General features: G+C 44.3%; 1 protein-coding gene across 6 annotated transcripts in view; it reads left to right on the plus strand.

Moving 5' to 3' along the window:
- Positions 1-14527, plus strand: part of adgrb1a (adhesion G protein-coupled receptor B1a) — a 164242-nt gene that overhangs the window by 111463 nt on the left and 38252 nt on the right. For all 6 annotated transcript variants that reach the window (XM_056434458.1, XM_056434456.1, XM_056434457.1 and 3 more), the window contains exon 17: positions 8379-8505. In XM_056434458.1, coding sequence (XP_056290433.1) covers positions 8379-8505 — 127 coding nt within the window. The remainder of the gene's footprint in view (positions 1-8378; positions 8506-14527) is intronic.

Genomic DNA, 14527 nt, shown 5'->3' on the forward strand with positions numbered 1-14527 from the left:
TCTCTTGCAAACATGTACTTTGGCTTTCAGTATCTGTACACCACGGGCACTGAGCACACATCTGATGAATATGTATTGTGTAGACCGGATACATTCGGTTTCCTAAGCGAAGAAAGAGAGGCCTTGTTATAGTTGCTAATCTAACAAATGTTTTTTGCAGCAAATAAAGTTTTTGAAGATTGGAAGGGCAAACAACATGACCATGAATCGAATAAATAAAAGGGAGAAATATAAAGCTAATCAACACAGGCCGTTTTATAAAGCTTTCAAATCCTCAGTGACTTATCAGTTGTCTTACATATGTAATGAATATGTCCCCCCCCTCCCCCAATTTCAAAAAAAATGCCGAAGATATATATAATTTCTCTCCATCTGGCGCGAGAGATAACGCAGCAGGAGAGACAGTGGAAGAAAGATATCAAGGACAGAGAATGTAATCTCCTGATGTTTGGTTGAGAGGTTGGGGGGGGGGGCGACGTGTTCAATGCAAAATTAAATTCCATCTCGGACAGCAGCGGTGATTAATGAGTTCATATTTGGGAGAGAAATTGGAATCTCTGGAGGCGTCCTTGTCATGTTGATGAGAGCTGTGAGGCTGTGGGGCCTTCACTTGCCCCGCACCGCCGTCCCCTGAAATCAATAAGGAGAACATCTGCGGCGTCTTTCTGTCTTTGTCGCTCTCACTCAGGCCGACATTATTACTTTGGATTATTTACAGGACGTCTTACCCCATGCACCGCAAACACGGGAATACACACATCCTGGCACTTGGTCAGGACCCCATGTCGTCCCTTTCTAACGTCGTGGGTTCAAACTAAAACACCTGCTTGTGTTTTAGAGGTGGGCGTAGTCGTCATGACGTCATCCGTTGGTTTGTGGAAGTCACAAGCTCGGCATTTTTGATTTATGTTATCATATGTGGATTGAGGAGAAGTGATTTAGAGATGTTGTGTTCGGCTAAGATAGCGATCTGTCAATCACATTATGCCCTAAAGCACAGGTGACAAACTCAAGGCCCGGGGGCCAAATCCGGCCCGCCACGTCATTTAATATGGCCCCTGACGGCTTGAAAGACACACAATCACCTTTTCTTAAATAAATATTTTTAAATCCTATACTTTTATTTTGATAGTTTCAAATTAAATGGGTTTATGTTATAATATTACAGAAATGTTCTTATGTACGATATTTCTACACTCAAATAAACAATAATTAAATGCAAAGAGTAATTTAACTATATGTTCGGGAGTAGTTTATACAATTTCAGTTACACTGGCCCTTTAAGAGGCGGCCATGATGCTGACGTGGCCCACGGTGAGAATGAGTTTGACACCCCTGCCCTAAAGCGTCCCCTGCTTTATGGTCTGTTTGACTCTAAATGCACCATAATATAACAAATGATGACATCATGCTGTATTGAAGAAGACTTGAAACTAGAGATTGGGTTTGGGTTAGGGTTACAAACTCATGTTTACAATATTTAGTAAGGGAATAAATCAAGAGAGAAGTATAACAGCAATTTTCTATGGACTTCTATACAACCAGAGGAGCCGCCCCCTGGTGGTCAGTAGAGAGAATTCAGCTTTAAAACATTAAGAATATACTTATATACAACCAGAGGAGTTTCCCCCTAATGGTCAGTAGAGAGAATGCAGCTTTAAAACATAAAGCATATACTTATATACAACCAGAGGAGTCGGCCCCTGGTGGTCAGTCGAGAGAATGCAGCTTTAAAACATTAAGAATATACTTGTATACAACCAGAGGAGTCGGCCCCTGGTGGTCAGTAGAGAGAATGCAGCTTAAAAACATAAAGAATATACTTATATACAACCAGAGGAGTCACCCCCTGGTGGTCAGTAGAGAGAATGCAGCTTTAAAACATAAAGAATATACTTATATACAACCAGAGGAGTCGGCCCCTGGTGGTCAGTAGAGAGAATGCATCTTTAAAACATGAATTACAGACTTCTACACAACCAGAGGAGTTGGCCCCTGGTGGTCAGTAGAGAGAATGCAGCTTTAACACATTACATTAAATTATTATGTCATTTAGCTGACACTTCTCATCCAAAGCGACACATTTAGACTTTGCAACCATAGAGTCGCCAGTATCCCAGTTGATATGTCGCAAGCTCCGATTTTTATATTGTGATCCAATCACGAAGCAGCCACAGTTGAGATGACTTCAAAGCTTATTGAACCAGGTGACGTCACTAACTTCCAAGCACGACTTCTCTGCTGTGGCTGATCACATTGTTACATCACTTGTTCTTCTCGTCTAGCTGAGCCAGCACACTGACACAGACGTTGTTGTGCACTAAAGGAACATTTTGCAGAACAAGCATGCACATGCAATTCCACTAATCCCTCTATCTCGCGGTTGGAGATTAGCTCTAAATATTTTCACGCCTGCATGCCGGCGACAGCGGCGGCCAGAAGAAATTCGTCCATCCGTAGGTCCGCTCCATTCTTCTAAACCTATTATCTCGGAAACACTCAAGTTCGAACAGATTTTTTTCCACATAACTGAAGAATTCCGATTGTAATTATGACGATTTCACAAACACGTCTTCAGAGAATAAAATGAGGAAGTAATGACATTTTGGATAGACCTGAATGGAAACTTGAACACTGCTGGTTGGCATACAAATGCAATGCAACTAAAAAACGTGCCAGTCTGTGCTTTATTCCTGTTGTGTTAAAAACCCTGGGTGTGGAACCGAGGAACATGTCCGCAGTCGAAATGTTCTCATCAAAAGCATTTAAGTAAAAGTATTACCAATAATTAATTGACAGTTCTGATGGAGTATAATTTCTCGGCAGAGGACTTCACGATAAACATTCCTTAACAATATCGTAAATTAATAAACAATAACACACATGCTATAACAACATGTATGATGTTGTGGTAAATTATTAAATCCTAATGTACATGTTGCTTTAGTAAATCGCTAATTGCATACAACCCAGTTGTATGGTAGGAGAAAAGGTACTAGAAGTAGAAGTACTAGAAGTAGTAGTAGTAGAAGAAGAAGAAGTAGTAGTAGTAGTATAAAAGTACTAGAAGTAGAAGTACTAGAAGTAGTAGTAGAAGAAGAAGAAGTAGTAGGAGTAGTAGTAGAAGAAGAAGAGTGGTGGTAGTGGTGGAGAGGAGTGGTGAGATGAGAGAGTGGTGGTGGTGGTAGTAGTGGTGAGAGCAGAAGAGTAGTAGTAGTAGTAGTAGTAGTAGTAGTAGTAGAAGAAGAAGTAGTAGTAGTAGTAGAAGAAGAAGTAGTAGTAGTAGTAGAAGTAGTAGGAGTAGTAGAAGTAGTGAGAGCAGTAGGAGTAGTGGTAGTGGAAGAAGAGGAGAAGTAGTGGTGGAGTAAGTAGTAGATAGAAGAAGAAGTAGGAGTAGTAGTAGAAGAAGAAGTAGGAGGAGTAGTAGTAGAAGAAAGAGTAGTTGTAGAGTAGAAGTGCTAAGTAGTAGTCAAAAGAAGTAATTGCAAAGAATCCAGAGATTGTGAGAATAAAATCCCAATATATATATATAGAGAGAGAGAGAGAGAGAGAGAGAGAGACTGACTTTCTGCAGAAGGCCGGCCTTTGTTTACCAGCCTGCGGTCGCTAACTCGCCCCTCTCTCTCTTCTGATCAAGCAACTCAATCTCGCCGTCTCCCCCGAGTCCGTTCTGACGTCGAGGGAGCGGCCTCCGCTCATCAGACCGCTGTGGACTCGAATGTTCATCAGTGGTCGTCATACAATTACCGAGGCGGAGGTGGGAGTTCACCGGGCAGGCGGAGGGCACGTTTGTTTACAAGTGCTTGTGAATATAAAGCGGCTGCATCACAGGCGACCGGCTGCACACGTCCCCCTGGATTCACCTTCAAAGCACGCGGGCCCCTCCTCTCTCTCACGGCTGCCGGTTCACCAGCTGTGTGAGAGCATCGGGCGCCGATGAGCAACCTCTCGTCTTCACCCACGTATCTAAACCTGTCGGCCATGACATAACCGCCCTTCTATTACCACAGAGATGTGGAAAATATTAGCTTTCTACTCGAGATGTGTGGTCTCCCAAGCTCACGCCGAGATTACCCTGATGACTTCCTCAGTCGTGACTGTTTAACGGAGAAGTCGACTCAATGGAGTGATAATCTGCAGGAACGAGTCCTCAAACCAGGAAGTGAGTCGGCGTGGTTGGTTCTGCACTTCCTTCTCCCTCAGCTCAAAGTCTACGTTTTTTATTGCTTGTGTTGTTGGGTCCCTGAAATAAGGTCTGTGGTGAACACCAGCTTTAGAGATTTTGAAGTTTTCTCCTACAAAAAACAACAACTCAGTAATAAGGGTATACATCTTTTTATACAAGCAACTCGCCTCCTTTAGCTTCGCGGTGGGGACGTGAAGTCATGTGACCGTGTAGTTCCTGGTCCTTTTAGAGTATAACTTTAGCTTTTTACTTCCAGGTGATCGCATTAAACCCTTAAGAAATTAAACGTGCTGAACAGAACGTGTATCCATCGTAAACCTCACGATGGAACGTCTGCCACCGAGCTTCTTTCTGCAATAATAAAGCATCGAATGGAAAGTCCCGTTGGCAAAAAAAAATTACATCATTCCTACAGCACTCTTAAATGTTACCTTTTAACACAAATTAAGAATCATAATTGGAGTGCATATTAACACGACAATAAATAATGCTCCAAATTTTTTTTTTAAACTTCAGATATGGCTCCTCCTCCTCGTGTCTTTAAAAAAAATATATATCAGCCTCTTATATTTCCTCTGTGCTGGCAAGGCTGCCTTTTTATCCAAGTGGCCGGTTCTTGGCAGAGGACATTCTTCCATGCAGGGCTGCTGGACCGGCACCGTAATTATCCAATTAGACGGCGGGGCCAGAGACTGTGTGCTGGGCCACTGTGAGGCTCACAGAGAGGCCTAATCACGTCAGCCACACAGAGAAACTGCACTGGCTCCTAATATATTGGATTTCTGTTAGAGGTGATGTGCTAATGTCAGCACTGAGTCACTTCCCGGGGCTAACTATCGCTCTCTCTCACACACACACACACACACACACACACACACCAAACAGTCTGCAGACTCTGTCTATTAAGTTATGAGACCAGTGGATGTGTGAGGGCTGTGGCTGTGATAAATAGCTACGGTTATCAATCGCTGAGGCTGTTGTTTTTGTTGTTGTTGAGCTGCTCCACAGACAGGTGACAAATGAAAGGAAACATGAACGCCTATGGGAAATCCGGTTGTGTATTAGACGTCATCAAAGCACCAAATGAGGTGAGATTTGGCGCTCGTGTTGTCAGTTGGGAGAATCCGTGACGAGGCTGTTCTTGAGGCTCCCGATGGAACTACAGCGTATTGATTTGTGTCTCGTCACGCGTGTGAATCAAATATCTCATAAAGGCTTCTCCTCGCCATGTTCTCTGCATTTTTGGTTGTGTCAAGAGTCCTGGATTACTCATTGTATTACTTATGGTATTAGTCATGGTATTAGTCATGGTATTACTCATGGTATTCCTTATGATATTCCTTATGGTATTCCTTATGGTATTACTCATGGTATTACGTATGGTATTCCTTATGGTATTCCTTATGGTATTACTCATGGTATTACGTATGGTATTCCTTATGGTATTACTCATGGTATTACATATGGTATTCCTTATGGTATTACTCATGGTATTACTCATGGTATTACGTATGGTATTCCTTATGGTATTACTCATGGTATTACGTATGGTATTCCTTATGGTATTCCTTATGGTATTACTCATGGTATTACGTATGGTATTCCTTATGGTATTACTCATGGTATTACTCATGGTATTACGTATGGTATTCCTTATGGTATTACTCATTGTATTACTTATGGTATTATTCATGGTATTACTCATGGTATTACTCATGGTATTACTCATGGTATTACTCATGGTATTACTCATGGTATTACTTATAGTATTACTCATGGTATTACTCATGGTATTACTCATGGTATTATTCATGGTATTAATTATGGTATTACTCATGGTATTACTCATGGTATTCCTTGTGGTATTACTCATGGTATTACTCATGGTATTACTTATGGTATTACTCATTGTATTACTCATGGTATTACTCGTGGTATTACTCGTGGTATTACTCATGGTATTCCTTATGGTATTACTCATGGTATTACTTATGGTATTTTTGTCGTTTGTCTTTCTTGAAGAAATATTACTCTCATGATTCTTGTTGCTCTGAGTGTGTACTCGTGGTTGATGAACTTATTGTAATTTGTTTTGGATAAAAGAGTCTGCTAAATGACATGTCATAATAATGTAATCACGCACCAGCAAATGCTGTGGAAGAGATGATATGATCTTCCCCCAGAACACACATTCCTATGAACCCAGGTGCAACACAGATATAATGAAATGGAAGACCCCCGAGTCAGACCCAAACGAGTTTCACATAAATAACCAACTCATTTGAAATGAGTCTCATTTTCGGATTCAGTGGCCGGAGTACAAGTTTGAGCCGCCGCCGCTCCATCAAGTCGATGTACAGGTAGGTTGGAGTCGATCAAGTGGATGTTGATTGTAAATGGAGAATTGAAATCTGTCGTTACAATTCGTGACACTCGGCTGCTTTAATCACCCATTTGACTTATTTGCTTAATTTCTCGGTGCACCGGAGCGGAGCAGTGTGAAGCGGTCGGTGTCAGGGGGCCAGTCACATGGAGCTTTTCTGTCTAATTGCCCGAGGTGACAAATTACCAAACCCTGCAAGCTACAGTGTGTCAAACCGTTTGACTCAGCAACAAGAAAAGCTTTACACAACTTACTTTCAACATTGTTGCTTGATTGGGGGTTGAAAAAAAAAAGAAGCTTTGCCCTTTCACCATGTAACCCACACAATAAACTCTGGAAATATTCCACATATTCCAAATATGGAAGTTATTGAAGCTCAGTCCGCAAGGAGAACAGAAACAAATAGACATTTGGAATGAAAGATGCAAAGTCAGAACTCGAGTCTAAAAGATTTTGACCTCATCATTGATGAAGTCAAAATCTATTGCTAACCATTCCTATTGGGTGTTGGTGGTAATTAGCTTCCAGTGATCAGAAGACATGTAACACGACTACCAGTAGCCGGCCTCGTCTCTCCAACACGCCGTCCCCGTTTCAACATAGTTTCTCCCAATCTTTTGTTTTTTTAAATTTTCGGGACGAAACATGAATACGTTTCAGTGTCTTTCCGCATAAGGAGGAGGTCAGGGTGTATGGGCGGGTCAAACCAACTCAGGACTAGAGCAAATCAGAAATTAAATTCCATCTTTTCATCAAAAAGTTCCCTTTTTGATGACCTGTAATATAGCAGGAAAAGCCCAGGAGTCATGAATGACATGGGTCCATTCCATTTGCGTACCTCAGTTAGACGAGTCAGTCATGCTAGAGTCCTAAAGCGTGAAACTGGGAAGTAAGAATGCTATTAATTACACCTTTGTTGTTGTTTTCTAATAAGGTCTATTGCTAGCAGGTGTAATTGGTTGTTACCATGGAAACACAGCTCTGATGGGGAGCATTTGTAAGTTGTCAGGCTTGGTCTTTGATAACCACTCTACCTGACAAATACATTTTAAAAAGTGATAATTATTGCAGAGTTCACGTTTGTAGCACCTGCAACAAGCCTGCAATATAAACTGTAGTATGCTCTTCTTTTTTTTTTTACAGTGTACAAATGGTATTATTCTTAAAAGTCAGGGGTATTGTAAAAAAAAAATTCTATATATATGTATATATTATTATATATAACAATATGGGTAAAATGTATTCATAAATATACGTTAGTAATTAATTTAGGAGTCTACTAGCCGACTAATACTTAGCACTGCAACTATTTTGTATTACAAAATAAAATAATAATAATAATACAAATAATAATAATAATAATAATTACCACGACAACAATAATACTAGTAACGCTGCTCCTACTACCACTCATATAATAATTATAATAGTAACACTAATTGTAACCACAGTGCTCCAGCGGGGCTGCCGGCAGTGTGTCGGCAGCTGTGGTGTGTCCGGGCAGAGACCCGCAGCACGCCGCCGCCTCGCAGCCTCCTTCGTCGCCGCCTGCGCGTCGCTCTCTGCGCCTTCGCCTTCGCCCGCGACCCGCGGAGATGTAAAGTGGATTAAAAATAGCTGCGAATGCAACGCGGTGGGACTCGAACCGCTCAAATCTCTTTCTCTCTTTTTAAATGCCGGTACTGTGTCTTTTATTCACCGCATCGCTTCTCTCTCTGTGTGTGCGTGTGTGCGCGCGTGTCTGTGTGTGTGTGGGTGTGTGTGTGTGTGTGTGCGCGTACGCGTGTGTTTTTCTCTCCTCCCGTGCAGCTCCTCTCTGCTGGGATCCTGGTCTGCCAGGGGCTGCAAAGCCGTACTCGTCGACTCGTTCCGAACCAAATGCGTGTGTGACAGACTGTCCACCTTCGCCATCTTAGCGCGGCTAAACCCCGAAATGGTAAGTCCGACAACCTCCCTTCACGTCCTAGACAATAACAGCTATTGCAGACGGGTTGTTTCTTTACCTTTTTTAATAGGGTTGCTCTTTTTTATGAGAACGCATCAGCTGTTTTTCTCTTTTTTTGGGGGGGGGGGTATTTTCTTGCTCCAAAGGGCGTCATTGTCATTACATATCAACAGACCCTCCCTCTCCCAATCCCCCCCCCCTCTTCTCTGTCTCGACATGCCAAAGCCATGCTGCAAGGTTATTAGGTTATTATAGCCTTGCTATGGATGTGTGTGTGTGTGTGTGTGTGTGTTTAGGGGAGGGGGGAGGCTCTTTATTCATGTTGCACCTAGAAGGAGATGCGCTGCTTGTTGGTCCAAGAGGAAATGCACACAGGAAGGGCAGCGCTGTGCATTAAGATGGTGGTCGTCACTGTCAGATGCATTGACATGGGGGAGGGGTGTGTGTGTGTGTGTGGGGGGGGGGGGTTAACATCATGTTATAGCTGGTGATCCGACCTGCATGCAACCCACCCAGCCCCACACACACACTATCTCTTCCTGTTTCATCTGAAACCATTCTCATTCCTTCATTAGCATATTTTAACATGTTACACTGTCAACTGTGTCTCCATGGTTACCGGGTCCCCATGTAGTGAGAGAGAGAGAGAGGGGGGGAGGGCTGCATGGCAATCCGGTCATGTGGACTGAGAGGCACAGTTCAATGAGACGATACAGTAGGCTACAGATCTGTGTCCGGCTGCAGCCAGTGTGTGTGTGTGTGTGAGAGAGAAAGGATGGACATGTCTGTTAAAAACCACAGCAGTGGCCCGGTGACTCAAAGCCGCCCCAGTTTCCTCTGGGCAAAGGGCAGTGTCTTTGTGTCTTTGTGTCTTTGTGGGTAATTTACATTCGCCGCGATCAGTTATTATTAGACTGGAAATTGTCTCGGAAGCAGTTTGTTCACCAGTTGCCCTGGTAACAGCGTTGGCACCGGGTTTTTCTTAAAGACAAAGAGGGGGAGGGGGGGACACGGGGGTGTTCCATTTGTGCCCTGAAATGATTGGCTCATCGATCGATTGGTCGACCGAGGAGTCAGTGGCAATATAAAGGGCAGAGTTGGGCATTTTAGGAAGTATCGGGTTTGCCTAGCCTAGCATAAAGACGGGGGGGGAGGGGGGGAGGGGAGGAGGGAGGGGGGTGAACGTGTCGGTTTGCGGTTCTGGGTGAAGTCGCACGCCGGTACCAGTTAGTGGCATAAAACACAGTTCAACATCTCAGGTGTGATTGTGATCGCCGAGCGTAGCATCTCGCTACCGGTCCTGATGATAGCACACGTGGCGACGTCGGCGTGGCGACGTCGGCGTGGCAACGCGGCTCTGAAGCTGCACACTGTGGCCAAGGAGTCGTTCCACAATGCAGCGTTGCCTCAAAACCACACGTGTGGGTTTTTTTTCTCCCTTTCTTCTTTCTCTGGCTTCAGCTCCCGAGCTGCTCTACAGTCACGAGTTCGGTCTCGTGACTGTCTCGTGACTGTCGTTAGGTTCCTTTGAATTGGAATTGCTAAGAATTGTTCCAGCTGGTTAGCTTCCTCTCACACATCAAATCCTGTTGGTGTTTTCAACATTACAGTTCACACACAGAGATGCTAATGGGGGGTGATGACATCCAGCGCCACAGTGAAGCCGGATCTGGGTCTGCATCTAGGGCTGGTCCCCCTGCTGGAGTCTGAGCTGAAGGACTTTGTCGTGAACCTGCATTATTTCATCCAATTTCACCACAATTGGACCCGGTGGCAACAATATAGCAGGCATTAATAAAAAAAATACACAATAGGAAAAAGCCAATCTTCTCACTGATGGTTTAGTTTCCAGAAAGAGGCATCAGGATTAAAGCGAGAAGACTAATACGATTATTGTAAAGATTAATCAACACGTGGTTTAATAATGAGGGCTTTGGTCACAGTCCCACAGCTGAGGCTGAGTGGGAGGCGTCACAGCGTTTTGGATTCTACCGACCAAATCATGAATGGATTATTCAAGAAAGTAAGGCTAATAAGTAATCAAGTTAAACAATCTTTATTTTCCATGTCAATGATACCGTACAGACAAAGAGATGTCATAATGCAGGACCTGGTCACTTCCTGAAATGTGGTGCTTATTCCCAAATGAATAAGCCTTCACTGCTGTTGAGGATTATTTGCATTAGGAAATACTAATCTAGCCCCAAATGGGTTGGTCTGACCCTCGGTACAATAAAACACACCTCACTCACTCACGAAGCACGTTTCACTTCACGTTCACATCCGGTTTATTTGAGCTGAACTTTGAGCCATGCTGGCGGCATCGCTGGAGGGAGAGCCGTTTGGCTTTTTGTGGGTCTGTCTGTTCACCGCTCTGGACCAGACGGATCAATAACTATTGGATCGGTGGCCGTGGACTTGTCAACTGACGTTCATGGTCCCGAGAGGATACCGCCTACGTATGCTGGTGATCCCCAACACCTACGAGATGGACTGGCACCATGTTTTTGAACGGATGCAGACGGCTACAGATGACGAAGCCGGCCGACATTGATGATGTTTTGAATAATATGTCTTGACAACTTGGGTTGTGAATGCTAAATTATTTGTGGGGTGTGTCTTTATCTTTCAATTTAAAAACTGCCAGTGTGCTATACACAGGGTTCGTACGGTCATGGAAAATCTGGAAAAGTCATGGAATTTTAAAATGGTCTTTTCCAGGCCTGGAAAAGTCATGGAAAAAAACTTAAATCATCAAAGTTTTGGAAAAGTCATGGACATTTGTTATAATCACGTGTTCATTTACGCCGAGTTTGAAATAATTAATATATTTTTTAACCCTTGTGTTGCCTTCGGGTCATTTTGACCCGATTCAATATTTAAAGAAAGACGCTCAAAATATAAGCCGGCGTACGCTCTCAATACGCAACATTTTCTAAAATGTTCATGTTTATACCGAGATTTCAGTGTGGTCATGGAAATTTGGTTTAAAGTCATGGAAAAGTCATGAAAAGTCATGGAAATCCATTGGTCAAAATGTGTAAGAACCCTGAATACATTCAGGAAAGTTGTATTTGTGCCTAAAAAGGCCATAATCAGTGTGTTCAACCTCTTCTGGTTGAAAAAAGAAACCAAGATGGCGACAGCAAAAATGCTTCAAAAAGGCGTCAATCCAAGACCGTCCTTACAAACCAAAGGGCGACATCGTCGTGACGACGTCCAATTCTTCGATGCAGTCCGCGTCTTGAATATCGTAAACATTACGCGAGCAGCGTTAGCCACACTATAGCCGCCATGTTGGCTTCGAGCCCTGCAGTGCAGCTCCGCAGAGCCACGAGCACGGCTGCACACTCTGTCTTCAGATCAGTGAAGTGGGAATAAAAGCTCATCTAGTTATCAGCCGATTACGGGGGGCGTCCACAGTTTGCGGTCTTCCCTGCAGCCGGCCTCCACCTGTGCAGACGACAGCCTTTTTATCCCCGGCTTGAAGGCTTCACAGCACCCAGAGGAGGAGCTGCTCCTCCTTTTTCCTCGAGATGGGAGAGAAAAGGCGACTCCTCTCTTTCCTCATTCGGCCGCCCCCCCTTTTTTTCCCCCACGTCCCGTTATTTTTTGCGACACGGCCTCGGATGCCACGCTAATTATTCCTACTGCAACACACAGTGGCTCCTAAATGGCCCGGCGGCTCCATCTGCAGCGCAGCCTCCTACAGCCCCGGCATGATAAACACCCCCAACCTCTCTCTCTCTCTCTCTCTCTCTCTCTCTCTCTCCTCTAATCTCTACCCCCTCCGTCACTTCATCACACTATTTTTCACCCTCGGCGGGCTGCATTACACGTTAGCGCTCCCCCCTCTGCTTAGGACTTCGTTTACTCGCTCGTCGCCATCCCTCGTGTGGATCTTTGCTCAGTCCAACTACGCTGCAGGCTTTTAAATGGGGAAAAACTGAGGGGGGGGGGGGAGATAATGCACTGCAGTCAAAGGCAAAAGTCCCAAAAACCTGATCCCAGTTTACTGCCACTGCTATGTGTGTATGTGTGTGTGTTTTGTGGGGGAGGAGGATGAATGAACGTGCTTGTGCTCGTGGATGTTGAAGGCCTTCTCTCGTCAGTTTGAATGTGCCGTCAGGGTAGATGCAGGGACGAGCCTCCCGGGCCAATGAGCCCACGTTCTAAGAGGAACATGGAAGTAAACGGGCTCGCAGGGCGACGGGAGTCTGATCATTCTCGGACGCCAACCGTGTTATGCGTCCGAGTTTTATATCTTCGGAGCGGCGGCACAGATGGGATGACCGGAGGTACCGGAAGTACAGATGCATGTTCTACTCGGCAACACGCGATACCGATGTTCAAATGTCCAGCAGATGTTTTGTAGAAGAGAAGTGTCGGTGTCGGCCAAGTTAGAAGAACAGTTTCACGTGTTGTGAGCTCATTTGCTTTTCTTGCTGAGCGTTAGAGGGGAAGATGATATCCCTCTGATGTCTGTGCAGTAAATATGGAGCTGGAGCCAAAAGTAACAAATTCCACCTCACAGCACCTCTGAAGCTCACTGGTTCATATGTCCGTTATTTGTTTAACCCTCCTGTTACCTTTACATTTACTAACATATTTCACCCTCGGGGTCAATTTGACCCCAGCAATTAAAACCTCCAGAAAATTATTAGAATTAATATTGTTTCCCAAGTTTAAGTGTGAGGTACTTTATGTTTGTTTGTTGACTACCTAAATAGCCCTTTAAATATATTAAAAAGTTGATATTTCGTATATGTTTGACACAGTGAAAAACAGCCTGGGGTCAAATTGACCCCAAAGACATTAAACATTGAATGGGGTCAAATTGACCCTAAAGGTAACAGGAGGGTTAAGCCAGGGGAAAAATAAAAAAAGACAGATACGGTACTATTTCTTCTCGGCAACCTCAAGATGACAACAAGACTGCGGAAGCTGTGCATTAAAAAGTAAAAAGATACAGTGAGGGCTCGATCACACCAGATGCGACTCTCAGAAACGCGTCGCAAGCAAAACCATTAGGCGCGCCTTTTAAATGCCACGAGGCACGTTTTTTTTTGCGTTTTTCAGGCGAGCTTAAAAGTTAAAATATTCTCAACTTTAAGCGCGAGGCGCGGAGGCGCACCCCTCGTCAATGTCACACTCGGCCAAGGCAGCCAATCAGATCAAGCAAGAGGCCCAAGGCAGCCAATCGGAGCAGGAGGCGGGCTTTCCTTCCTGTTTTTCCGACGAGACGGCGGTATTTAATTACGACGATCTTTATAATTCTAAATCGAAACACGACTCCAACCGACTCCCGCTCGGTCGGAAGTGCAACTGAAAGCGCTCGCCATCGAGACACAATTCGCGGAATAGATATTGGTATTCGCCGTACTCTTTCCTTCATTTTTTAAAATATCGTGAACCCAAAATCAACGGTTGGTTGCGCACGCAGGCGTTCCACAGGCGCACTGGAGAGGCTGCGCTTTTAAAAGTCTGGTTGATCTGCTCTACAGCTGCCAGTGGATAAGTTCACTATGAATCCCAATAAGAAATGTTTGTCGACACCTACTCCATGACATTGATGCCGTTTCATTTCTTACCTTGTTGATTACTAGAAATAACTTTGATTATTCACAGAGTATTAGGCCGATAGTTTATTTTGTGAATGAAAGGGTACTACCAAAAAACATCCATTCGATTTCCAGTCTGCAAATCGCTCATCTTGTTCTCTCTGAAACTCAAATATATTGAGTTTACGCTGACATTTAACAGCAAGATTCATACCGTGTGCGAGAAAGTGGATTCAGTCCATATTTGGCATTATTTGCCAGAATCAATTAGCCACATAGTTGTCGGGGTGGCGCCCGCTGTCTCCTCGTAGCGAGAGGGCTGGACGGTCCTTCTGCGTGTTCCCCCGTGACGGCATGGGTTCTCCACCGGGTTCCCCCGCTTCCTCTCGCAGCCCAAAGATATGCAGCGGAGCTAATTGATTGCTCTAAATTACCCATAGGTGTGATTGTGA

Source organism: Pseudoliparis swirei, chromosome 16, assembly GCF_029220125.1.
Source record: "Pseudoliparis swirei isolate HS2019 ecotype Mariana Trench chromosome 16, NWPU_hadal_v1, whole genome shotgun sequence".
Taxonomy (NCBI): Eukaryota; Metazoa; Chordata; class Actinopteri; order Perciformes; family Liparidae; genus Pseudoliparis; species Pseudoliparis swirei.